Genomic DNA, 26,095 nt, shown 5'->3' with positions numbered 1-26,095 from the left:
TGGAAGCAAACCATCACCATAAATAGTACACATACACACACACACATATATATATATATATATATATATATATATATATATATATATACACATCTGTCTCGTGATTCAGGGTATTCGTATATATAACAGTGAACGATATGACGCGGTGGTGTAAACCCTAGGGAGGAAAGTACGGAAGACGAGTCACTGGAGGAGTCGGTTTCTAGAAATACAAAACGAACCATCCGATTCAGTGGTCAGAAGTGCATTCCAATGAGAATTATATAAAATTACATTATAAAATAACTATTATCCTAAAAAACTTATGATAGGTGATAGTCAGGAGAAGGTTCAGCTACAGATTCAGTAGTGAACAGTGGATTTGGGAACTCTGGTGGATGTGGCAATGGTCCAGCAGTCTTTGGCTGGCGACGGTACGCCATTAGCCAGCATGATACAGCAATAGCTACAGCGACTAGTGCCAGGAGTGCTGTGATTACTAATGCTATCACAAAGCCGACCATAGAAACACATATATCCTCCACTCTCTGAGCTGAAGCAACTGGAATAATAAACACTGTACAGTAGTAAAATACATATTTCAATAATAGTACCTGTAATCGTGTGTTCCAGGAAATAATGTCTTACTTTCAGCTGGATCCGCTGTAAACCTTTCTTCTTTCCTCTCTAACGTGAATATCAAATTCGACTGGATCGTTATTTCTTCTCGAAGTTGTCCCTCAAAGTTGTCCGCGACGCTCAGAGCAGTGTCATTTGGCTCAGAATCGACGTCTCGCCGGCGTCGGCCAAACGCGTTATATCCTCGGCAATTGACCTGAAGTAATAATGAAACAATATTATTGGCATTTGTCTTGTGGCATTCGAATATTCACGTGATTATTTTCAAATTACTAAGCGAAAACTAACAGGTTGACATCGTCCAAAGCAGACGCGAATATTGCACTGGAATCGAATATTGTCGCTACTCGGGAACTTGAATGCGTTAAAGCTGGCCATTAATGCCTGCGTTTCAGGATTTTGTTCCCATTCGCCAAATATCGTGGGATCTGTCGCGCATCCATTTTCATCTGTTACAATGTACTCGTTCTCTAAGTTATCCTCCATTGTCTTGGCCACGCAATTTCGGGCGAATCCACCATAAATACCTAAAAGATTCAAGATGTAAATTTAATTGCTTCGGCGGGACTGCATTGATTTACACGTCCAACTGGTGGATACGTACTGGAAGGCTGAACTTCAACTTGCAACATCAGATTGTCTCCGATTTCAGCAGAGTTGATTTCATTGCCATTCTGAGTGACAATCTTCATCAGACAGACTGGCGGTGGACCTGTGTTGGCAATAGTACCGGCAGTTGTTAGCATGGAAACATTGAAGCCAAGAGTAACATTTTGCTCGCCAGTTTGATAGATGCATTTAATGTGATACGCCTGAGCCTTGTACGTCATCAGTTTCGGATGTTTTTGAATAACCAAGACGAAGCTGGCTTGTCCCTGAAAGTGTGGGTAATAAATGTGATTAAGTTTACAACTTTAAATCGATTAAGTTAATTAAAACTCGGTCGTTCAAACTACGAATAGGATTGACATGCAATTGATTTCTGCTTCGTCACCTATGAGCAAAACTTACATTTACGTGGATCAGTCCACAATTTCCAAATGCCACTTTGAATATCTCTGTTTTGTGCATGGTGTCAGAAGAAATGGACACGACTCTTCTGCACTGTTCATCTTTGCTGCGGCCCTTCACGTACAGAACACCGTCGAATTCATCGTCGAGGAGATGTATCAAAACCTGAACTCCATCTGATAAACAGCTGACAATTATATCTGGTCTGGGGAAATCTGTGCGACCTCTGTTTCCGTTATCTATCGAACAAGAATATTAATTACTTTTCACGCGAAGACCATAACAGGCAATACACTTCTGGGAAGAAACATGTCCTTACAGCATTGAGTATAAGCGTTTCCGCTGTAGCCACTGATACACGTGCAAATCGCTTGATGACGAGTGGCATTACAGATCGCATTCATGCCACACAGTTGCGTCAAACAAGGGTCTTCGCAAGTCTGGCTCGTTTTTTCGCAGTATCTGTTATCGGCACAATCATCATCGCGCCTGCATTCGATTATATCAACTGCAAGATGCATACAGGGATTAATTCAACCGGTTCTTGAAGAAATAAATACCTTGGAGATTGATCATTTAGCTTTTGTACCTAATCTACAGTATCCATTGCTGTCCAGTCTGTATCCGTGCTCCGTTGGACAGACACAATGACCGTACTCGTCGATGATCATTCCGTTCTCCAGAGCGCATACACAGTATCCTTCTTCGTTGATGATCATTCCAGCTTGTTTGCGGCAGGGTATACACACGTCGGTCTCATCCTTTGCTGTACCAGGTGGACAAACACAGTTACCATTCTCGTCGCGGATCTGACCCTTCTCCACTGGACAGACGTCAACTGTAGACGTAAGAAGATAAAATTTTAGAAATGTTCTTGCAACATTGATTCTACATTGAACATGAATGGTTACCTTTTTCGCATCGTTCAACAGCGTTTCCTCTGTACCCAGGCATGCACTCACAGATCATGGTTCTCACAGGGCTTGTATCCAGAACCTTGCAGTCCGCGTTCGCCACGCACGGTTGAATCTTTACGCAAGGATTGATACACTCGCCATTGAAACAGGCGGTTTGAGATGGGCATTCGTTATCCGCTTTGCATTTCTCTGTAACTGGAACGTAAAAAAAATCACACGGTGAGATAACAAACAATCCGAATTTTAAGTTTAACAAGTATAAGTCACACGGAGAATTCATTCGTACGTTTGGTGCATCCAGACTCGATATCACCGATGTAACCAGGCGGACAAGCACACTCGACCATGTGATTGTAAACGTTGCAGTCCATATCACCTCGACAAGGATTCACAGCGCACGGATTCTCGCAGCGACTGTTTATGCAAGCCTTGTTCGTTGGACAATCCGAGTTGGTTCTGCACCCGAGAAGAGTGCAGATAACTCGTGGATTGCCACCGAGACCGGGCGGACATTCGCAGATCGCTTTGTGATTGATACTATGGCACACGGCGTTCTTGCCGCAGGTTGGCTCGGATTGGGAGCACACCGGAACGCAACTATGTTGCACACACGCGTGCGATCCGCTACAGTCGCCATCCGTGCGACATCCGACCACTGAAATGACAAATTGGAGTTCCACATACAGATCTGTTGTTTCGATTGCATTTCCCCTTTAGATGTCCCAAGTAAAGGAATAAAACAAAGAGGTATGTGTACGTGTACATTACCTTTAGTACAGGCTACATCGGCGTTGCCATCGTACCCGACCGTGCAAGAGCAAATCGGCTTATGATCCGCGACCGTGCACTCCGAGTTAGGCCCGCAAGCGCATGGATCTTTGCACACAGCGTTCACGCAGGACTTATCGGACGGGCAGTCGGTGTCTCTGTTACATTCGATGTCCGCTATAGGTTTCGTGGCCCTACACGTGCCATTGCCGCTGCTCACGTAACCGCTGGGACAGACGCAGATCATAGTACGGACAGGGTGTGTTGGTAGCACCCTGCATTCGGACGGTTCGCTGCACGGCACGACAACGGAACAAGGATTCTGGCATTTGTTGCCGAAGCAGGCCAACGAGTCGGGACAATCGTCGTCCTCCCGGCACTCTGGCTTGTCTTCCGGTTTGCAGTTCACGTACGGATTACCTACGTGATGAGCCGGGCAACGGCATACAGGTAGATGATTGAAGACCCGGCACTCGGCCAACGGCGAACAAGGATTGTCATGGAGGCAAGGATTCACGCATTGCAGGTTGACGCATGAATGATCGCCGGGGCAATCTCCGTTGCTGTAACAGCCGATCACTCGACAACGATCCAAAGCATTACCGTGGTAACCCTTGCGACAGCGACAATCCGCCTGGTGATTGTTCGGATAGCATTCGGCGTTTACACCGCAGTGTAACAAGCGACATCCGGTTTGCCTTGGTAGCCTTCCTCGCACGAGCAGATCGGTTTGTGATCCCTGACGTAGCAGACAGCGTTGGTACCGCAGTTGCACGGATTTCTGCACTGTCTGTTCACGCAGGACTCGTTGTCGCTGCACTCGTCGTTACTGGTACAGGTGCCGATGGTTGTTATATGAACTGAAATCAAGAAAGAATTGTCAACGATCATTCTGTACGGGAATTCTGCCGGTGAACAGAATTTTCACCGACTGCAAAAGGTTTATGAATTATAAAGCAAGTTCACACGTACTTGGCCTACAGACGCCATCGATGTCAGTGGTCCAGCCTTCGGGGCAGGTACAGGTCATGGTCCTTACGGGAACAGTATCGAGAACGTTGCATCGGGCGTTCTCCAAGCACGGCCTGATCACCGGGCAAGGATCGATGCATTTGTTTTTGATGCAAACCAACTTGTCGGCACAGTCGATGTCGATTCGGCACTCTGGCTCGTCCGAGGTGGTCGTAGTATGTTCGCAGTACGAGTACGGATTCCCGACAGGCAAGTTTTCTGGACAACGGCAGACGGTCTCGTGATCTTGGACGTAGCAAATCGCATTCTGCGCGCACGGTGAACTCGCGACACAAGGATCGATGCAACGTCCGCTGTCGCAGGCCAGATTACGGGGACAGTCCTGGTCCCCGTTACACTCGGCCCTTTCGCAATGCACTTCCGGGTTGCCGAGATAACCGGGACCACAACGGCAAACAGCGCGATGGTTCTGGCCGTAGCATTCCCCGTTGATCGCGCACTTGTTCTCCAGAATACAAGGATTCACGCATTGACCGTTGTAGCAGGTCGCCGCGTTATTGCACTCGCTGTCGGTTTCGCAATCCACTGCAGGAAGAAGTTTCAGAAAATTCAATTAGATTACTTCTATTTGCTAAATAGACTCTCTTCTGTTGATAATAAGATCATTGAACGCGCCGAAAAGATAATTCCTTTAGATCGAAGCATCATGACTCACGCTTAAAGCAGCCGAGTTGAGGATTCCCAGAATAACCAGGTGGACACACGCAAGATGGATAATGATCGATCACGTTGCACTTGGCGTTCGGACCGCAGTTGCAAGGATTGATGCACAAGCTGTTCACGCAGGCTGCGTTGCCCGCGCAATCGCTATTCGCACGACACTCTGCTACTATGCCGGCTACAGAAGAAAAACAAAACCATTACGTATTTCTCGGAGAAATTTCTCGGAGTTCAATAATTTTACGGTTATACACTTACGTGGTATACAATTGATTCTAGCATCGCCGTCGTAATTCGCGGGACATCTACAGACCGCGATTTGATTGTTCACGTGACAGAGCGCATTTCTTCCGCAAGGATCCTCCGCTATGCACGGATTCACACAAAGGGAGTTCATGCATTGTTTGTCGTTCGGGCATTCGCTGTTCGCGTAACATTCTGGACGAGGTGACGGTAGCGTTGTGACAGCAGCTGAAACACAACAATTTACGGATCGTTCAAGAATCTCCTGTCATCTAGGCCACGCTAAATCGATTATTGATTTGATAAAACGTACTTCTGATGCATTCGATGTAAGCGTTCCCGGTGAAATCAGGAGCGCACTGACAGATCCCGGTATGAGACGCGGACTTGCATTGAGCGTTCAGACCGCATTCAGTGGTCAGGCAAGCTTCAATGCATGTTCCACTGATGCACTTGTCCGAGTTGTTACAGTCCTGATCCTGATGGCATTGCACGTCGACCAATACTGTAACATAATAATGGTTTCAATGATTTTTACGCGTAAAAACGAAGGAAATACGGAGTTGTCAAAATAACGATCAACAATATTTACCGATCTTCTTGCACTGCCCGTTGATATCGGTGATGGTGTTCGGTGGGCAGCTGCAGATCATTGTACGAAGCGGTACGGTGTTCAGTACTTTGCATTCTTGATCACCGGCGCACATTTGTGAGGACAGGCAAGGATCTTGGCATCTTGCGTTGATGCAGGCCAAATAAGATGGACACTCGTTGTCTTCCCTGCATCCTGTTTCGGTGGGAACACCTTAAGATACCAGAAGTAAGGTTATTATTAATTGTTAAATATATATTACTAAGTTAGGTTAAGGTCTGTGATAAAGAATCATTCATTCCTTGATAATCAATCTAACGTATAAATTATCCTGTTACCGCTGCATTCGATGTAAGGATTTCCAGACGTTTCTGCAGGACAGACGCATCTCGGTTGATGATCCTTGCCGATGCATTTGGCCGTGTCCGCGCAAGTGTCGACCTCGCAAACTGGCCGACAGACTCTGTTCAGTCTGTCGCAAGCCTCGTGATCGGCACAGTCCTCGTTATAGTGGCAGACCGCCGAAATGCAGGCTATTCGTGCGTCACCTTGAGTACCACGCGGACAGACGCATTGCGCTCTGTGGTTAATGGCAATGCAGTCTGCACCGCGACCGCATGCGATGCCATCATCGTGGCAAGGACTGACGCAGTTATTGTTCCGGCAGGTCTTGTCGTAAGGACAGTCGTTGTCTGATTTGCATTCGGCTAAAGAAACAATAAGTTTGTGTCTTTTATGGAAAGTACCATTTAAATTGTTCAAAAATTTTATCCATTATATTTCTCCGCGTGTCCAAAATCTGTAACTAGTACATATCAATAATTTAATTCCAATTCGTAGAACTTACGTTTGAAACATTGCACCTGAGGATCACCGGCATAGTTTTGTTGACAGTGACACGTCGGGTGGTGGTTCACCATGGCGCAGTCCGCGTTCAATCCACACTGCGACGCCAGACACGGGTTCTGGCACAGTTGATTGATGCAAGCTGCGTCAGGCGAGCAATCTGAATTCGATGTACAGTCTGGGAATCCTTCGGTATCTGAACCAAAAATGAAACATTTCACTCGAATATGCTGTAATTTCACTTGCTAATTCACTCTCATCTTATGAATATGTTGCAATCTTCACCTCTATAGCAATTCATGAACGGATCACCGGACAGTCCGATGTTACAGTGACACTGACGACGATGGTTCTGGACAACACATTGCGCGTTCGACGCGCATGGATTGATGGTACACGGATTGATGCATCGTTGGTTTAAGCAGGCCATGTTCGACGTACAGTCGGCGTCAGCGTTACAGATCGCGTCCAATTGTTTGTCCACTGATAAAGTCGATACAACAAGTTTAAAGCATAGAACCTTTAATTATGATAATTGAAAAGAAAAACAACCAATAATTATCGAATATCAGTAATTTTTGTACCTGGAATACAAGCGACCGTCGCGTCACCAGCGAAATTCGGCAAGCATTCGCAGACCATTGTCCTCATCGGTAGCGTGTCCACGATGGAACATCGTGCACCGGTGATGCAAGGTTTCGTTTCGACGCAAGGATCTTTACAGACTCCATTGAAACAGCCCAGTTTGCTGGGACAGTCTCCGTCCACTTGGCATCGAGGCACCAGGTCCACCGGTTCTTTAAGGGGAAGGAACAATTTTTCTAATTATACCATTTACTCCTATAATTAATGTACCATATATAAAAATAACACGTGAAATCATTTGAATTACCCAGCAAGCAAGCCGTGTAAGGATTGCCCGAGTAACCGGGCGGGCAGCGACAGTTTGGACGATGCTCGATGACGGAACATTGCGCGGACGGTGGACAGGTGCAGGGGTTGATGCATCTCTGGTTGCGACACGACAGACTGGAAGGACAGTCGTCGTCGCTGGTACATTCGGGTCTGTCGCAGATCTGGTACGGATTGCCTTGATATCCATCCGGGCAATAGCAATGCGGTCTGTGGTAACCATCGGACGAGCATAAAGCGTTTACACCGCATTGGGTGATCGAGCAGGCGTCCATGCACTCGTTGTTGATACAGGATTGCGTCAACGGACATTCACTGTCCCCGCGACATCCGACTGTGAGAGGAAAGACACATAATGTTTTTGTACAAAAAAAAAAAAAACACGAATGCTTAACACGAATATTGCGATATGGTATATCTCTTACAGTAAAAGCGTTAAATTCGTAAATGTATACATTTCCTAGTCAGTGGAGTAGTTGTCCTAGTCACTCAGGTACTAATCTGGTTAGTGAATGTATTCACAAGGAATGAAGTATATACTTTTACTAGTAAATGCATACATTGACTATCAAGTGTATACATTTACTAAACTTCACGCTTTTACTGTGACACATCCACTACTTTCAAACACATTGAAAGAAGCGAAATAAATTCTCAGATTACCCCTGGAATACGTACTTTCTCCGCAATACTGCTGAGGATTGCCAGTGAAGCCCTCGTTACAAACGCATACAGCTCTGTGCACCAACACGTGACAGCGACTATTGTAGCCGCACGAGTCCAATGTACAGGGATCGACGCACCTCTGGTTGTAGCAGGTCTTGTCGTTCGGGCACTCGGAGTTCTGGGTGCATTCTGGGACCGGCACTGTATTACAGAGAATATTAATGAATAATTCATTCGTTGAAACCTGTCAGAGACAATATGACATTCTCTGGGGAACGATATTAATTAAATGAAATTACCATCAGCTGCCGGAAGGCTGCACTGTATCCTCGCGTTTCCAGTGAATCCGATCGGACACGAGCAGACAGGCTTATGGTTGACCGTCTGACAGAGGGAGTTGATTCCGCACGAACCGATGCAAGGATCTCGGCATTTCTGTGCGAAACAGGCCTTGTCGCGTGGACAGTCCTCGTTGATCACGCATTCCGGATAAACGCACACCGCGACGCCGTTTCTGACCTTGCACTCGCCATTGTAGGTGCAAGGTGACGGATTGCAAGGATCAGTTTCTGGAAAAGAATAATCTTCCGTTTAGAGTATGCGAATACCGTCATGTTGAAAATTTTATCTCGTTTACCACTTACCAAATTTCTCAATGCATTCCACGAACGGATTACCGATCAACGGCGAAGGACAGCTGCAAAGCGGGCTATGATTGATCGCCTTGCAAGTTGCCCTGATTCCACATACGTTCTGCGTGCAAGGATTCACGCATCTGTTGCCGATACACGCTTTGTCACCTGGACAATCGGAACTGATCACGCATTCTGGGTGGCAGCCAGTAACGCTGGATGGTACTCCCTGGAGACCTGGCAGGCATTTGCAGACTACCGTGTCGCCGATCTTCTCACAGAGGGTGTTCGGTCCGCAGGGGGACGGAGAGCAGGGATCTCTTTCTTTCGGCGCTAGAAGTGAAGTCAGAAACAATTAATATATCGTGCGGCGGAACACCCTGTCGTAACGGTATTTACGAGATATTATCGGTTTACCTTCAGCTCTACAGATGGTGAACGCGTCCCCTATAGTTGGCAGAGGACAGGAACAAATCGGAATGTGATTCGACACTTTACAGATCGCTCCGACGCCGCAGGTGCCGGGACAAGGATCCTGACACTTGGTCTGTATGCAGGCCTGCGACCTCGGACAGTCGGTGTTCACCAAGCATTCCGGTTGACAACCCTCGTAAGCGTTCCCTCGATATCCAGGAATGCACTCACAAAACGCGGTGTTGTAACGTTCGCGACAGTACGCGTTCACGCCGCACGGCGATGGGCTGCAGGGTCTCGACGGGCTCGGTGGCGCAGGGGGTACTAAAAATAACAGTAGATCACAGCGTATAGTTAATCGTAATGTTTACACAGTCAGAGATAATTAACGTAAGATTAATTATACGATGGAAGAAGAAGTTAATATACAATAAGATAGTAACGATTTAAAGTGAACGTAAGTGAAGCTATACAAAAATATGTGAATGGTGTGATGTACATGATTTTGCAATATAAAAATCTATCTATAAAGAATAAAGTCGTGTATGAACAAGATTGTTACCGGATTCGAGAGAGAGAGAGAGAGAGAGAGAGAGAGAGAGGGGGAGATTCTCCGAAAAGTTTCGTACTATCCAAACATGCAATCTTTTCTCTACAATATCTATATATGTATGTATATATACAATATTTACAGATTGCTAAAAGAACGAAACAAAAAAAGAAGATGGATCAACTTCGTGAATCAACAGGATGGCAACCGATCGTAGCGATCTCTGATTCTTGACGAAATAATCACACTGTCAGATACACAGACAAGGATGGTCCTTACTCATGATCGGGGAACAAATAGTGACGGGGTCCCCGGTATATCCCTCGGGACAGAGGCAACGGATGTAGTGCATCGCGACTTGGCAGAGGGCATGGGTGCCGCACAGTCCTACACAGGGATCGGTACATCTCTGTTTAACGCATGCCTGACCGTTCGGGCACTCGCTGTTCCCGAGGCATTCGGGCCTACAGTTCGGAGGAGATCCTATGTATTCGGGCATACAGGCGCAGGAAGATTTAGCGTTGATTACGGTGCACTGGGAGTTCGGTCCACACGGCGAGGGGATGCACGGGTCCAGGCTGGGTTCCAGGTCGTTCGTTTCTGTATCGTTGACAAAACACAGGTGGTTTCCGGTTAACATAAAAATATGCATGTATGTATCTGTGCGCGCGCGCGCGCGCGCGCGCGCGTGTGTGTGTGTGTGTGTACGTGTGCTCTGAAAACGGTGCAATGGTAATTCTCACTTTTCTCTACTTGTGTTCTACTTACGGATGGGGAAGCAGCTGACGAACGGGTCGCCGGAATAGGTGGCGGGACAGCTGCAAATGGGATTGTGATTGCGTACAGCGCACAATGCCGCCTGACCGCACGAGTTCTCGCAGGGATTCTGGCATCGTTGGTTCACGCAGGCCTTGCTCTGCTCGCAATCGGTGTTCACGAGACACTCGGGCCTGCAACTGGGCGGCGTTCCGAAGTATCCGGGGAGGCAGGTGCAGGAGGCTTGCTCGCCGAATTCACGGCAAACACTGTTTGATCCGCAGGGCGTGGGCTCGCAGGGTTTCACGCGTTCTATTTTGTTGGGCGAGAGAGGGTCAATGAATTACAAAATTTGTACTGCGATGGTGTTTTCAGGCCCTGGGGCATTAAGTCTTGTATAGATGACAGGCAGACTCACTTTGGATCGGTTTACAGAAGGTGAACGAATCACCTTCGTGATTCTCTATGCAGCTGCAGGTGGGAATGTGGTTAACGACCACGCATTTCGCATTCTGACCGCATATTCCTTGGCAGGGGTTTACGCACTTGTTGTTGGAACAGGCTTTGTCGCGGGTACAATCGGAGTTCTGCACGCACTCTGGGTAACAACCCTCGTACGGATTGCCACGATATTCGCTCGTGCATGTACAGATCCCGTTACGACACTGAGTATTCGGTCCGCAGGGCGAAGGGTTGCACGGGTCGGGGGATGCTGGAGTGGCTGGTTCAAGAAACGTTGAAAATGAGTAAAGGGAAGAGTTATGGAACAGAACATATTTTCGAAATAATTTCCCATTTCTTACTTGTAGGTCTCGGCTGACAACTGGTAAATGCATCCCCTGTAAACTCCGTGGAGCAAGTGCAGGCGGGTGTGTGATTAATGACGCTGCACAGTGCGTTCGTTCCGCAGGATCCAGGGCAAGGATCTATGCATCGTTCGCGAACGCAGGATTTGTCGCTGGTGCAGTCCGAGTTTACCAGACATTCTGGACGGCAATTGGGGGCTGAGCCGACGTAATTCGGTAAACAGGAACAGGATGGAATGCCTCTTATGTCTTGGCACTGAGAGAATGGTCCACAGGGCGATGGTACGCACGGGGTCACAGGGGTGGACGGAACTATTGCTAAAACAGGATTTCCAAATCGAACGGTTCATTCGATGATCGTGATGACAAAACCGAATAATATATCCGCGGTTGTTTTTCACTTACTGGTGACATCGAAGCATTTCACAAAGGGATCTCCGGTCTGATCGGTGTCACAGCTGCATATGGGACTATGATGAAACACCTCGCATCTGGCGTTCACGCCGCAAACACCAGAACAAGGGTCCACGCATCTCTGACCCATACAAGCCTGGTTGCTGGGACATTCAGCGCTAACCACGCATTCCGGTCTACATCCTGGTGGTGTTCCTTGGAAGGTAGGCAAGCAAGAACAGCTAGCTTGGCCGTTAATGTCTTGACAACGACTGTTCAATCCACAGGGCGACGGTACGCATGGGTTCGGGATATCTTGTTTGGCTGTTTAATAGTACGTTGAGGTTTAGTTACTGATTACAACATAATAGAGTTTCGGTATATTCTAATCATTCGGGAATAACTCACAAGGTTCCTCTAGAGTGTTACAAACTCGGAACGGATTTCCAGAGTAACCGGGTCTGCAGCTGCATGTCGGTATATGATTCACAACCTGACACTCTGCATTGAAACCGCAAGTTCCTGGACACGGGTCTTGGCATTTGTTTCTGATGCAAGCTCGGTTGAACTGACAGTCGGAATTGATCAGACACTCGGGTCGACAATTTTCGTATGGATTACCATAAAAATCGGGCAGACAACTGCAGAGAGCTGAACCATAAGATTCACGGCAAATAGCGTTCGCCCCGCATGGAGACGGTTGACACGGATTGATTCTGGTTGGGGTATCCTCCACTATGAGCAAAGTTAAACAATTAATCATCTTTTGCAACATTGGTATCGATTTCCCGGTGAAGCAGTGACAAAAAATGGTTCTCACTAGGTTGAGGGGTGCACTGCACAAATGGATCTCCGGTGAAACCGCTGGTGCAACTGCACATGGGGGTGTGACTGATGGTTCTACACTCGGTGTTCCGGCCGCACGATCCTGGACAAGGGTCTCTACACTTCTGATTGATGCAAGCTTCCTGAACCGGACATTCGGTGTTACTCACGCACTCTGGTTTACAATTCGGCGGAATTCCAATGAATTCCGGGAGGCAAAAACACGAGGGCGTGTTGTTGATTATTTGGCATATCGCGTTTGAACCGCAAGGCGAGGGTTCGCACGGATTTACCGGGACCTCCGGTAGCTTGCCTAAAATAGCGGTAGTGTCGTCTTAATCAAATTATTCTTAGGGTCGTAAAAATTACGCAAAGAGGTGCCCTAATAAAACAAAAATTCATCGTTCTTACTAGGTGGAGTGCACTGGACAAACGGATCACCTACAAACTGGTCGAAACATCTGCACACAGGGTTGTGATTGATGACGGTACACTGAGCCGATAAACCACAAGCGCCCAAACAAGGATCGATACATTTCTGATTGCTGCACGCCCTGTTACGCGGGCAATCGGTGCTAACAATGCACTCCGGTCTGCAGGAAGGCGGTGATCCTTTGAATCCGGTGACACAAGTGCAAACAGCTTGGCCGTTCGAGGAACGACAATGGCTGTTCGGACCGCATGGGGATGGGTTGCAAGGGTCAATGATGTTCATATCTATGTTTGCACAAAAAGAATTAATAGTACACGGTGGACTATATAGATCACTATGGAAAAGTAACGATGAAACAGAGACACACAAACCTTTCATCGGGCTACAAGCTACGAACGCATTACCGGTCATGTTCCTAGGACAACTGCACATAGGCAAATGATTGACTACATTGCATTCCGCGTTTAACCCACACGTTCCTACACAAGGATCTCTGCATTTGTGCAGAATACAAGCTTCGTTACGGAGACAATCCGTGTTAATGACACACTCGGGACGGCAAATGGTGTAGGGATCGCCCAAGTAACCGGGTATACACGTGCATGTACCGTCGTTGCACTGGGCGTTGGGTCCGCAAGGCGATGGGTTGCACAGGTCTTTCGGGGCTTCGGTCACTAAAATACACGGAGGTCAATGTAGATTCGATAAAACAATTTTGCGTCTCGCAGAATTATGGTATATGCGTCTGTGTCCTTACTATCGGGTGGAGGCACGGATGAACAACCGGTGAAAGGATCACCGGTGTACCCGGCAGGGCACGTGCACGCTGGTGTGTGATTTATCACCGTGCAACGGGCACCGATGCCGCAGGAACCTGGACAAGGATCTCTACATTTCTCCCGTATGCAAGCTCTGTTCGCCGTGCAGTCGGAATTCATGGTGCACTCTGGTCGGCAATTAGGAGGCACTCCCATGTAGTTGTTCATGCAGGTGCAGACAGGGGTGTCGCCCAGGGGCTTGCAGATCGCGTTCGGACCGCAAGGGGACGGAATGCATGGGTCTCTTGGATACTGGTCCTGGGGCTCTGATGGAATAAAGTGTCCCGGTTTATATGAAGTGGTAAAAAATGAAGATTCACCGAATTCAAAAAAGGCTGTAAGAGACTCACTCGGAATAGGGAAACATTGGACAAATGGATCGCCCGTTAAACCACCTCCACAGCTACAGATAGGACTATGATGGATAACTTTACACTGAGCGTTACGACCACAGGTGCCGAGACAAGGGTCTCTGCACTTCTGATTAACGCACGCCAGATTCGTGTTACACTCCGAATTGACAACGCATTCGGGTTTGCAATTCGGCGGGGTTCCGACGTATTGGGGCAGGCAAGAGCACACCGCTTGATCGTTGATCGTCTGGCAACGACTGTTCGGGCCGCATGGGGATGGTCTGCATACGTCAGGTTTCTCGTCTTCGACTATAAAATATTAACAATTACAATATGAAATTCCGAAGTATTTTTTGGACACACAGTCGACATTGGTCTCGATTGTTGGCTACTTACTGTAGGTCACTTTGTACAAGCAATTCACGTACGGATCACCGGTGTACTGGGGCAGGCAAGTGCACACAGGCAAGTTGTTAACCACCTGACAGTTGGTGTTCGCACCACAGGAACCGGGACATGGATTCTGACACTTGAGACCGATACAAGACAAATGGGAGGGACAGTCCGATGCGATTGTACATTCCGGACGACATCCTTCGTAAGGGTTGCCGATGTATTCGGTCAAACAGTAGCAAGAACCAACGCTGTTTTGTTCGCGACAAATGGCGTTCGCTCCGCACGGAGACGGTTGACAGGGTCGTGTCGGAGTCACTGGTGCCGCTGGAAGCATGAACGAAAACAGTGTCAGCTACATCGATCACGACAATTTTTATTCCTGCCAAATCATCGGGTGGACACTCACGTAGCTTGGCGATACACTGAACGAAAGGATCGCCCGTGTAGTCTCTCATGCAAGTGCACGCTGGAACGTGATTCACAACGTGGCACTCTGCATTCGACCCACAAGAGCCTGGACAAGGATCTCTGCATTTCCGATTGATGCACGCCAAATTGTTACCGCATTCGCTGTTACTGACGCATTCCGGCCTACAATTCGGAGGTGTACCGATAAACTCCGGTCTGCAGGAACAAGAAGGCTGATTGCTGATCACTTGGCAGACTGCGTTCGGACCGCAGGGTGACGACTGACACGGGTTCGTTGGTGGTACAACATCTTCCGCTTCAAGAATGTTACAAATTTTAACTAGAAAATTCTCCTGACTAAATCATACCGTAACCTGTAAGAGATACCTACGTCTAGGTACACAACGGACAAACGGATCGCCGGTGAAAATCGGCGGACAGCTGCAGATAGGATTGTGATTGATAACTTGACAACGGGCGGACACGCCGCATGATCCAGGACACGGATCGCTGCACTTCAAGTTCACGCAAGCTTCGTTCAATGGACAATCGGTGTTGACCAGACACTCTGGTCGACAAGCCGGTGGATTTCCTATGTAACCAGGGCCGCAGGAGCACACCGCCTGTCCGCTAAAGTCTTGGCACCTGCTGTTCGGACCGCAGGGCGATGGGTTGCAGGGTTCTATTATCTGTGGGTCTGTAATAGAAACGACGTTTGTCTTAACCCTTGTTCCGTAAAATCTGATCCTTTGAAATCTTTTTCCGAGCAAGTATTACCTTTAACCGGGTAGCACGCGGTGAACGCGTTACCCGACATACCGTCCGGACAGTTACACATGGGCGTATGGTTGATCACCACGCATTCAGCGTTCTGGCCACAGACACCCGTACAGGGATCGAAGCACTTGTTGCGATTACATGCTCTGTCCAGGGGACAGTCCGGGTTCTGCACGCATTCCGGTCGACATCCGTAATAGGGATCGCCATGGTACTCTGTCATACATGTGCATAAACCGTCGCGACACACGGCGTTCGGTCCGCAGGGCGACGGGTTACAGGCATCTTGAGGAATCAGTGGCGGTGAAGCTATCGTGACAATTCCCCGTTAAAAGCATAACTGATTTACACAACTGTTTTGATTTTTAGAAAAAGATCTCTTACGCGCAGTGTCCACGAAACAACCGACAAATGGATCACCGGCGTATCCCTTCGGGCAAGTACAGACAGCCATATGATTCACCACCAGACATTGGGCTCCCGGACCGCACGAGCCTGGACAAGGATCGGTACACTTCTGCCTCAAACAGGCTCTGTCGCTGCCGCACTCGGAATCGATGGTGCATTCCGGTCGACAATTCGGCGGGGTTCCTATGTAATTCTCCATGCAGGTGCAGCTCGGCAGTTGCCTGTTGTCGAGTATACGACAAACGGAGAACGGGCCGCAGGGTGACGGGACGCATGGATTTACGGATTCGGTGACCACTATTACGCAGAAATATTTCGAGTTGTCATGTTTGTCGTAGAAACATCAATATAGACTAAGTAGAGATTTTTAGTGGAATTTTTCAACGTTGCAAGAGCCACCACTCACTTGGGATCTTGAAGCATCTCACGAAAGGATCGCCGGTCAGGCCAGGATTGCAACTACAAATCGGGCTATGATTGATCGCCTCGCATCTGGCATTGATACCGCATATCCCGGGACAAGGATCCACGCATTTCCGGTTCTTGCAAGCCCGATTCGTTGCGCAATCCGAGCTGACCGTACATTCCGGCCGACACATCGGTGGTGTTCCGAGGAACGTCGGGGTACAGGAGCAAATCGCTTGACCGTTCGACACGCGACACTGGCTGTTCAAACCGCAGGGTGACGGACTACAGGGGTCTGCCGGTTTCGCTGAAAGGACGTTCTCGTGTTAGACTTACGATCGAGGATGAAATCTGACAATTTAATCACTTACGTTGCTCCAGGATGACATTGCACTGACCGAACGGGTCGCCAGTGTACCCTACTTGACAAGCGCAGAGTGGGGCATGATTGACCACTTGGCAGACAGCGTTGTAACCGCAGAAACCTGGACATGGATTCTGACATTTGGATTTAATGCACGCTCGGTCCGCTGTACAGTCGGAGTTGATGATGCATTCCGGTCGACAACCCTCGTACGGATTGCCGACATAATCGGGGAGGCACTTGCAGGACGCAGCGCCATTCTGCTCGTTACAAATCGCGTTTGATCCGCATGGACTCGGTACACACGGTGTGGGTTTCTTGCCTGTGTCCTCGATGACTACGGGAGACATTTTTTTTTGTTTAGTTTTCGTTGTTTTTTATCTTCCAATGCGTTTATCGTTGCTTACCTGGTCTCGGGACACACTGTACAAATGGATCTCCCATGTAACCGTATGCACAGACGCACATCGGCGTGTGACTGATCACACGGCACTCGGTGTTTGCGCCGCAGGAACCGGGACAGGGATCGCGACACTTCTGATTGATACAAGCCAAATGGGTCGAACACTCGCTGTTGCTTATGCATTCTGGCTTGCAGTTAGGTGGGGATCCAAGGTACTCAGGCAAACACGAGCAAGATGGCGAGTTGTTTACGACTTGGCATCGACTGTTCGGGCCGCAGGGTGTTGGGACACATGGATTTATCACTTGTGGGTCCTCCCCTGTTGGACGAGAATAGATGTGATCAGATGCTGGATCATTGTGTAATAATTGTTTCAAGTAATTCTGCGTCGATTGAAGTACTCACGTTTCCTGATACAGACTGTGAACGGATTACCAGTCAGATCCGGAGGGCAGCTACAAATTGGGTTGTGGTTCACAACGATACATTCTGCTCTAATGCCGCAAGTGCCGGGACACGGATCTATACATTTCTGATTGTTGCAGGCCATGTTGGATGGACAATCAGAGCTGAGGATACATTCTGATCTACAGTTCGGTGGTGTATCTAGGTAGCCAGGGATGCAGGAGCAAACTGCTTGGTCGTTTATCTTCCTACATTGACTGTTCGGTCCACAGGGTGTGGGGTTGCATGGATCTTGGGGTGTTTGTACTGTTGAAAAAAAGGTGCAAAAGAATAGATATAAGTTAAGCCATCGTCCCATTTTGTGTCTCAAAAGAAAAGATTCTCATTTAGTTTTTCAGGGGTAAGTAAATGTATGTACCTTGTACCGTGGAGCAAACAACGAATGCATTTCCCGTTGTTCCTGGTGGGCAAGTGCAAACTGGAACATGATTCACGACCGAACACAGGGCATTTTGTCCGCAGGTTCCAGCACAAGGATCGTTACACTTGTTCCTGGTGCAAGCTTTATCTCTCGGACAATCCGAGTTCAAAACGCATTCTGGGCGACAACCCAAGAATGGATTTCCTTGGTATTCCGGCAGGCAAGTGCAGACTTCATTGAGACACTGGGTGTTCGTACCGCAATTGGCACATGAATCCACAGGTCGATCCATGTCCACTGATTGATCAAAGATTCGAAATACAGGAGGTGAATTATGCAGAATGGTGTTACACAAGTAAGATCAGTAGTTTGTCGTGTTTCAGCGTACCTATAGCAGGCGAACACCTGGTGAACGAGTCACCGGTGTACCCTTCGGGACAGGTACAAATCGGTGTATGATTTATCACCGAACATTCCGCTCCAACGCCGCAGACACCATCGCAGGGGTATCGACACTTCCTTTGAATGCAGGCTTGATTACCAGGACACTCGGAATTTCGAATACATTCCGGTCTACAATTCGGCGGTGTTCCCGTATAGTCCGCCAGACAGGCACAGGACGCCTGACCGTTTATGTCTCCGCATTCCGAGTAAGGTCCACACGGCGAGGGTGCACAGGGGTTCACGTACGTTGGAACAGGCGCAGGTTTTCCAACTGGAATGGAATGTTTGTTCGCAAAGATCGTTACCTTCCGAAGTAGAAAAACGTTACAAGCTTTCAGACATGGGGACTTACTTGGCACATCGAAACAAGCGACAAGAGGATCACCGGTGAATCCCGGCTGACAGGCGCATATAGCGTTACGGTTGATCGTTTCGCATCTGGTGTTCGAACCACAGGAGCCGGGACATGGATCGCTACACTTTTTATCGATACAGGCCAAATTCGTGGGACACTCGGCGCTGATGGTACACTCTGGCCTACATCCAGGCGGACTGCCCATGAAGTCAGGCAAACACGAGCACACCGATTGTCCGTTGATGACTTTACACTGACTGTTCGGTCCGCAGGGCGAGGGACTGCAGGGTCTACTGATCGCCTGGTCGACTTCTACAATCGAACGGAGCGATTGTCGTTAGTTTTCGGTGAAACTTCAGCAGACACGTCATTGATACAAATACAATTCTGGGTTCAGAATCGCGGCTATTCTCGGGGAACATACCTGGCTGAATCGGTGCACAGAAAACGAAAGCATTGCCAGTGTGTCTGGGGTAACATTCGCAGACAGGTAGATGACTGATAACGTGACACTCGGCGTTCCGGCCGCAAATTCCTGGGCAAGGGTCTCTACATTTATTGTTCATGCACGCCTGATTCGCGGGACAGTCGGTACTCAGGTAACACTCGGGTCGACATCCCTCGTAAGGATTGCCGATGTAATTCGAGATACAGGAGCACGAGCCCGCGCCGTTTAATTCCTTGCACACAGCATTGGGACCGCACGGGGATGGATTGCAGGGGTCTAAAGTCCCAGGACTGGTCACAGCTGTAAATTCGGTTCATTAGAAATCGGGCAACTCGAGAACATATGCACGTTAGCTTCAACACGATTCGTGGACCCTTACGTTCTCCAAGGACACACTGGGTGAACGGATCCCCGGTGAATCCGTTCAAACAGCTGCACACGGGCGTATGGCTGACGACATGGCAATCGGCGCTGGCGCCACAGGATCCAACACAAGGATCCTGACACTTTTGTCGAATGCACGCCAACTGGCTTGGACATTCGCTGTTACTGACACACTCCGGTCTGCAATTGGGCGGGCTTCCTGAGAATTCTGGGCTACACGAACAGGAAGGCGAGTCATTGATCACCTGACACTGAGAGTTCGGACCACAGGGGGATGGCCGACAGGGGTCTACAACTGGTTGCTCGACTGTAATAAAGAACATTTTTGGTATAGAGCGCTACCTACGGATTATCAAGCGGAACCGTAACGTGGAGAAAATGATCATGGATTCTTACTGAATGGTATACACTGAACGAAAGGATCCCCGGTGTAACGGGACGGACAATTGCATATAGGATTATGGTTGACCACGTTGCACTTGGCTCCGATACCGCATGTCCCGAGACAGGGGTTTATGCATCGTTGGTTGCTACAGGCTTCGTTCTGTGGGCAATCTGTGCTGACTATACACTCGGGCCTACAGGTCGGCGGGCTGCCTAAATACCCTCTCACGCACGAACAGACTCCCTGTCCGTTGACAACGCGACACTCGCTATTCGGTCCGCAGGGTGTCGGGCTACACGGGTTAGTGGTTGTCGTATCTGACAAAAATAAACAAAAAAAAAAACACAAATTATTCGAATTCTTCTCTGTGGGACGGGTAGGAATCTTCATGCGGACGAATTGAATACCTCGCAGAGGAGTACACTGACTGAACGCGTTCCCAGTCATGTTTCCAGGGCAGCTGCACATCGGGACGTGATTGATAACCATGCAAACGGCACCGAAGCCGCATGTAGCACGGCAGGGATCCATACATTTGTTACGCAGGCAAGCTCTGTCTCTGGGACAGTCTGTGTTCAAGACACACTCGGGTCTGCATCCTAGATAAGGATTTCCTTGGAATTCTGGCGCACACGTGCACACGCCGGTCGAGCATTCCGCATTGGGGCCGCAGGGTGATGGGCTACATTCGTCTTTTTCCGGTCTTGGTTGAGCTGTAAAGGTCAAATTGTCAAGTGAAACGTCGATCGAGGACAGTATATCGAGATTATTCTTCCTTTAATCGTTTCAGGTACGCAAAAGGGTTCTTACGTGTGGACAGCAGCAACTGACAGAACGTGAATGGATTTCCGGTGAAACCCTCGGGACAGTTGCACACGGGAATGTGGTTCACGACCGCACAGACTGCGCCGGAACCACAAGAACCCGGGCACGGGTCTCGGCACTTCATGTTGATACAGGCGGTATCGCTCTGACACTCGGAATTGATCGTGCACTCGGGCCTGCAGTTCGGTGGCTGGCCAATGTAGTTCTCTGAGCAGGTGCAGGCGGCAGAGCCGCGGACATTTCGACATTCAGCGAAATTACCGCACGGTGATGGCACGCAGGGGTCTGCGGTATAGATCGGGCCGGGGATGGAGATTGCTAAAAAGGTGTTTGGTTAATCGACTGTGGATAACCTCGAAGGTGGATGTGTGGATTCACGTCTCTTATATCTTACGTGGAATTGGTGCACAAGTCGTAAACGGATCTCCGCTGTATCCGGGCATGCAACTACATATAGGACTGTGATTCACCACAATGCATTTGGTGTTCGATCCGCAAGGACTTGGACACGGGTTCACGCATTTGTGATCCTTGCACGCGAGCTGAGTGGGACACTCCGAGCTGGCGACACATTCGGGCCTACAGCCGGGCGGGGTACCGACATACGTCGGTAGGCAGGAGCACACGGCCTGACCGGTTACTTCTTTGCATTGGCTGTTCGGTCCGCACGGCGATGGAGTACAGAGGTTCACTTTAGCCGGGACCACTACTGGGGAGGAACAAGCCAAGAGGATAATTATCGATATCTATTTGACCTCTACCGAGAGGGTGGAATATCCACAACTTACTATCCAGGGAACACACGACAAACGGGTCACCGGTGAATCCTGGCCGGCAGGCGCAGAACGGCTGGTGGTTAACCACGGTGCATTCCGCGTTCTGACCGCAGGTCCCGGGACAGGGATCCCGACATTTGTTTCGTACGCACATTCGGTTCGAGACGCAATCGGGATCAATGATGCACTCGGGTCTACAGCCTACGTAGGGGTTCCCGATGTATTCAGGAGGGCAATAACATACGCCGACACCGTCTCGTTCTCGGCACAACGCGTTCGTGCCACAAATCGCTTCCGCGCAGGGTGACGGTTCCGGGTCACGCGCTAGAACAATGGAAAATTACAGATTAAAGATAGATAGTTCTCGTAACAGTTTTTCTATTACTTGTTTTCTTTTCTATTTCTTACTTATCGGCGAGCAACGTGTGTACGGGTCACCGGTGAGACCGTTCCCGCAAACACAGTGGGCCACGTGATAGACCACGTGACACTCGGAATTCTCCCCGCAGAGACCGGGACAGGGATCTTTGCACTTTTGTTGCACGCATGTCTGGTGGCTGGGGCACTCGGAGTTGGCTATGCACTCGGGTTTACAGTTGGGCGGGACTCCGTTGTATTCAGGCTGGCATGTACAAGCCGGGGAATTATTGACCACTTGGCATTCGGAGTACGGTCCGCAGGGTGACGGTTGACACGAATTGGTGGGAACAATTACTTCTTCTACGGAAAGTAGTTGAAAGTTTTCATTCGATTTGTCTTATTATACCGTAAAAGTTCTACGACACTTTGATTTCATGTAAAGTTCGTTGGAGAAAATCTAATTGGATCAAGGATTAGAGACTTCGAACACGACTTTACATAAGATCTATATAGAGCCGAACTTGTTAGATATTTCGATTCGTCCTCTTACTGATCATTTCGCATCTGCTGAACGGATCGCCGGTGTATCGTTCCGGACAGAAGCATATAGGGTTGTGATTGACCACTGAGCATCGTGCCGCGATGCCACAGGTTCCCACGCAAGGATCCCTGCAGTTCTGGATCACGCAAGCCTCGTTCTTTCGACAGTCCGAACTGACCACGCATTCTGGCCTGCATAGGGGCGGCGTGCCTAGATAGTCTGGTGCACAGGTGCACACAGCTTGATCGTTTACTTCCCTGCAGATACTGTTCGGACCGCAAGGGGACGGTCTGCACGGTCTGGTCGTCGAGGGTACTACGATTCAACGGTTTATGGGGATTACCACAAGTGTTCTATAGAACCACAAGATTTGTCAGAATACAAACTATGTGTACCTTGCATAGGTGAACACAAGATCAACGCGTTTCCACCGGTACCAGGAGAACAACTGCACATCGGTATGTGATTGATCACGGTACACAAAGCATTTTGACCGCAGGCGCCGGGACAAGGATCAACGCACTTGTTTCGTATACAAGCTTTGTCGTTCCAACAATCGGCGTTCAGTACACATTCTGGTCGACAACCGATATAAGGATTTCCAAAGTATTCCGGTAAACAAGTACATTCGTTGTTGGTGCACTCCGTGTTTGGTCCGCATGGGGAGTCAGTGCACGGGGCTGTCACAGGTTCGTCTCCTGTTTTCAGTATTAAATTACCTGATTAAAATGGGGCCCTATGGGATAGATTTCAACATTTTTCGGACTCTTTCAGGGCTTACTAATTGGTTTAGGTTGACAGCTGCTGAATGGATCGCCAGTATAGCCCTCCGAGCAAGTGCAAACGGGAACGTGATTGTGAACAGCGCAGACGCTATTCAGCCCACAGGATCCTGAACAAGGATCCTGGCACTTCTCGCGAATGCACGCTCGATCGCGGGGGCAATCGGTGTTGATCACGCACTCTGGACGACAGTTTGGCGGGGCACCGGTGTAATTGATCAGACACGTGCACGAGGGCGATCCATTGATAGTTCGACATTGAGAGTTCGGACCGCAAGGAGAGTTGATACAGGGATCAACTGGAGTGTCCATAACGGGTGTGACTAAAAAAATTCAGCGATTACTTTTAACTTTCCCCACGATACGGATGGATTGGCTTACGTGGATGAAGAAGGCTTACGTGGATTAAAGAAGCATCGAGTGAAAGGATCACCGGTGAAATCTGGCCTGCAAGAGCAGACAGGACTGTGATTCACCACTCTGCAAGTACTCTGTTGGCCACACGAACCGGGACACGGGTCGACACATTTATTGTTCCTGCATGCAAGGTTCAATGAACAGTCAGAGTTCACTGTACATTCTGGTCTGCAATTGGGAGGTGTTCCTGAGTATGTTGGCAGGCAGGAGCATATAGCTTGACCATTCGTTTCTCTACATCGACTGTACGGTCCGCAGGGTGATGGTTCGCAGGGGTTCGCGAGATTCGAATCAGGCACTGGAAATAGGGTCAATTGTCATTTACCATCCTGATATGTGTATCGGGTAAATCATTGGTGTTTCAGGAGTTCTCTCTTACGTTGTTCCCTCACAGGATTACAGTATACGAAAGGATCTCCTGTATACCGTTCGAAACAGCTGCAAATAGCTGCGTGATTGACGACATAACATTGTGCATTCTGTCCACAAGTACCGGGACAAGGATCTCGGCACTTGGATCGGATGCAGGCATGATTGGACGGACAGTCCGAACTGAGCGTGCACTCAGGCCTGCATCCTTCGTACGGATTGCCTATGTAGTCGTTCTGACAGGTACAAGATGCTGCATCTTGTTGCACCCGGCAAATTGCGTTCGATCCACAAGGCGATGGGTTGCATGGATCTGGTCTGGTAACTGGCACGTCGACTGGAAAAAAGTAGAGCGGTCTAGCTCAAGGTTCAACTAACAAGACATGTGTCTGAAAGGTGAACAACTGCACCAGAAGGACCGATGATTCTTACATTGTTGAGGCAGACATTGCGTAAACGGATCCCCAGTGTAGCCGTTCGTGCAGGCACACATCGGGGTGTGACCGACAACGTTGCAGATTGCGTTCGATCCGCAAGAATTTACGCACGGATCTTGGCACTTCTGATTGATACAGGCGAATCGATTGGGACACTCGCTGTTGCTGATGCATTCGGGTCGACAGTTCGGGGGCGATCCAATGTATTCCCTCAGACAGGAGCAGGACGGTAGATCGTTCACCACTTGACAGTCGGCGTTTGGACCGCAAGGGGACGGCTGGCAGGGATTCACCGTGGCCACCGGTCTTGTAGCTTCAATGTTTAAGAAAGTTAATCAACGTTAGCTCGAAATGGTCTTCTCAAGATGGTATACAGGGTGGTCCACCTAAAGGTAGTCACCTAAATGTCTGCTTCAGTTGTGATTATATAAAAAATATGTTGTATGCAATTTGAATGGTGTCAAAGAACGAATACGCCGCAAAGTCAAATTGCATACAACATATTTCACACCACCCTGTATATCATGAGCGATAGAATCGAAAGACTCCTTACGCATCGGATAACATCTGACAAATGGATTGCCGATCATTCGCTCGCGACAAACGCACACTGGATTGTGATTAATGACATTACAATCCGCGTTCAATCCGCAGGTTCCTACACAAGGATCTAGACATCTCTGATTGGTGCAAGCCTCGTTCGGTGGACAGTCTGTACTGACTACACACTCTGGTCTACAGGTTGGAGGACCTCCGATATATCCGCTCACACAAGTACACACTGCTTGCCGGTTGTTCTGTCTGCACAGACTATTGGGACCGCACGGTGATGGGTTGCAAGGGTCACTGACGTCAGTGGTCACTAGAATTGTTCAAAGACACGGTTGGGGTGGAATCGAATCCTCGATAGTTTGTGCCTCACGGAAGATAAGAAGCGTACCTGGGGCAGGGGAACAAAGTACAAACGCGTTTCCAGACATTCCCGTGGGGCAGCTGCACATCGGGACATGATTGAAAACGTTGCACAATGCGTTCTGTCCGCAAACATTTCTACAAGGATCCACGCACTTGTTTCGAAGACACGCCCTTGTGCTTGGACATTCGTTGCTCAATACACACTCGGGTCTGCAACCGATGTAAGGATCACCGAAATAGTTCGGCGAACAAGTGCATATTCCGTTGTTGCATTGGGTGTTCGGTCCGCAGGATGCGCACGGATCCGTTTCATTTGGACGATCTATCGGAAGAATTAGTATGATATTATTTCTTTGTTTTCTGATCAATGACGACAGGTTGCTGGTAAAAGCCTATTTCAGGATTCACCAATTTCAATCTTATCT

General features: G+C 48.8%; 1 protein-coding gene across 1 annotated transcript in view; it reads right to left on the bottom strand.

Moving 5' to 3' along the window:
- Positions 1 to 148: 148 nt before the first annotated feature.
- Positions 149 to 26,095, bottom strand: part of LOC107191305 — an 87,066-nt gene continuing 61,119 nt past the window's right edge. The window contains 64 exon segments of the mRNA XM_015580303.1: positions 149 to 541; positions 628 to 814; positions 907 to 1,145; positions 1,223 to 1,493; positions 1,630 to 1,868; positions 1,949 to 2,137; positions 2,219 to 2,467; positions 2,541 to 2,735; positions 2,833 to 3,201; positions 3,315 to 3,981; positions 4,014 to 4,174; positions 4,287 to 4,871; positions 5,002 to 5,184; positions 5,265 to 5,477; positions 5,563 to 5,754; positions 5,842 to 6,054; positions 6,180 to 6,548; positions 6,689 to 6,883; positions 6,973 to 7,170; positions 7,272 to 7,484; positions 7,580 to 7,933; positions 8,278 to 8,466; positions 8,565 to 8,834; positions 8,910 to 9,230; positions 9,315 to 9,635; positions 10,141 to 10,461; positions 10,630 to 10,929; positions 11,036 to 11,329; positions 11,421 to 11,735; positions 11,829 to 12,140; positions 12,225 to 12,551; positions 12,637 to 12,954; positions 13,053 to 13,358; positions 13,446 to 13,748; positions 13,832 to 14,158; positions 14,243 to 14,543; positions 14,616 to 14,965; positions 15,048 to 15,365; positions 15,441 to 15,746; positions 15,827 to 16,135; positions 16,211 to 16,531; positions 16,641 to 16,946; positions 17,011 to 17,340; positions 17,411 to 17,725; positions 17,812 to 18,117; positions 18,230 to 18,529; positions 18,621 to 18,947; positions 19,029 to 19,340; positions 19,456 to 19,779; positions 19,859 to 20,152; positions 20,260 to 20,565; positions 20,656 to 20,961; positions 21,059 to 21,358; positions 21,468 to 21,779; positions 21,862 to 22,173; positions 22,258 to 22,569; positions 22,760 to 23,065; positions 23,137 to 23,448; positions 23,532 to 23,855; positions 23,933 to 24,247; positions 24,329 to 24,643; positions 24,751 to 25,068; positions 25,309 to 25,617; positions 25,696 to 25,992. Coding sequence (XP_015435789.1) covers positions 303 to 541; positions 628 to 814; positions 907 to 1,145; positions 1,223 to 1,493; positions 1,630 to 1,868; positions 1,949 to 2,137; positions 2,219 to 2,467; positions 2,541 to 2,735; positions 2,833 to 3,201; positions 3,315 to 3,981; positions 4,014 to 4,174; positions 4,287 to 4,871; positions 5,002 to 5,184; positions 5,265 to 5,477; positions 5,563 to 5,754; positions 5,842 to 6,054; positions 6,180 to 6,548; positions 6,689 to 6,883; positions 6,973 to 7,170; positions 7,272 to 7,484; positions 7,580 to 7,933; positions 8,278 to 8,466; positions 8,565 to 8,834; positions 8,910 to 9,230; positions 9,315 to 9,635; positions 10,141 to 10,461; positions 10,630 to 10,929; positions 11,036 to 11,329; positions 11,421 to 11,735; positions 11,829 to 12,140; positions 12,225 to 12,551; positions 12,637 to 12,954; positions 13,053 to 13,358; positions 13,446 to 13,748; positions 13,832 to 14,158; positions 14,243 to 14,543; positions 14,616 to 14,965; positions 15,048 to 15,365; positions 15,441 to 15,746; positions 15,827 to 16,135; positions 16,211 to 16,531; positions 16,641 to 16,946; positions 17,011 to 17,340; positions 17,411 to 17,725; positions 17,812 to 18,117; positions 18,230 to 18,529; positions 18,621 to 18,947; positions 19,029 to 19,340; positions 19,456 to 19,779; positions 19,859 to 20,152; positions 20,260 to 20,565; positions 20,656 to 20,961; positions 21,059 to 21,358; positions 21,468 to 21,779; positions 21,862 to 22,173; positions 22,258 to 22,569; positions 22,760 to 23,065; positions 23,137 to 23,448; positions 23,532 to 23,855; positions 23,933 to 24,247; positions 24,329 to 24,643; positions 24,751 to 25,068; positions 25,309 to 25,617; positions 25,696 to 25,992 — 19,007 coding nt within the window. The 3' untranslated portion in view covers positions 149 to 302.

Source organism: Dufourea novaeangliae, unplaced genomic scaffold, assembly GCF_001272555.1.
Source record: "Dufourea novaeangliae isolate 0120121106 unplaced genomic scaffold, ASM127255v1 scaffold246, whole genome shotgun sequence".
Taxonomy (NCBI): Eukaryota; Metazoa; Arthropoda; class Insecta; order Hymenoptera; family Halictidae; genus Dufourea; species Dufourea novaeangliae.
The sequence above is the reverse complement of the archived record's forward strand: the minus strand, read 5'-3'. Positions and strand labels throughout refer to the sequence as shown.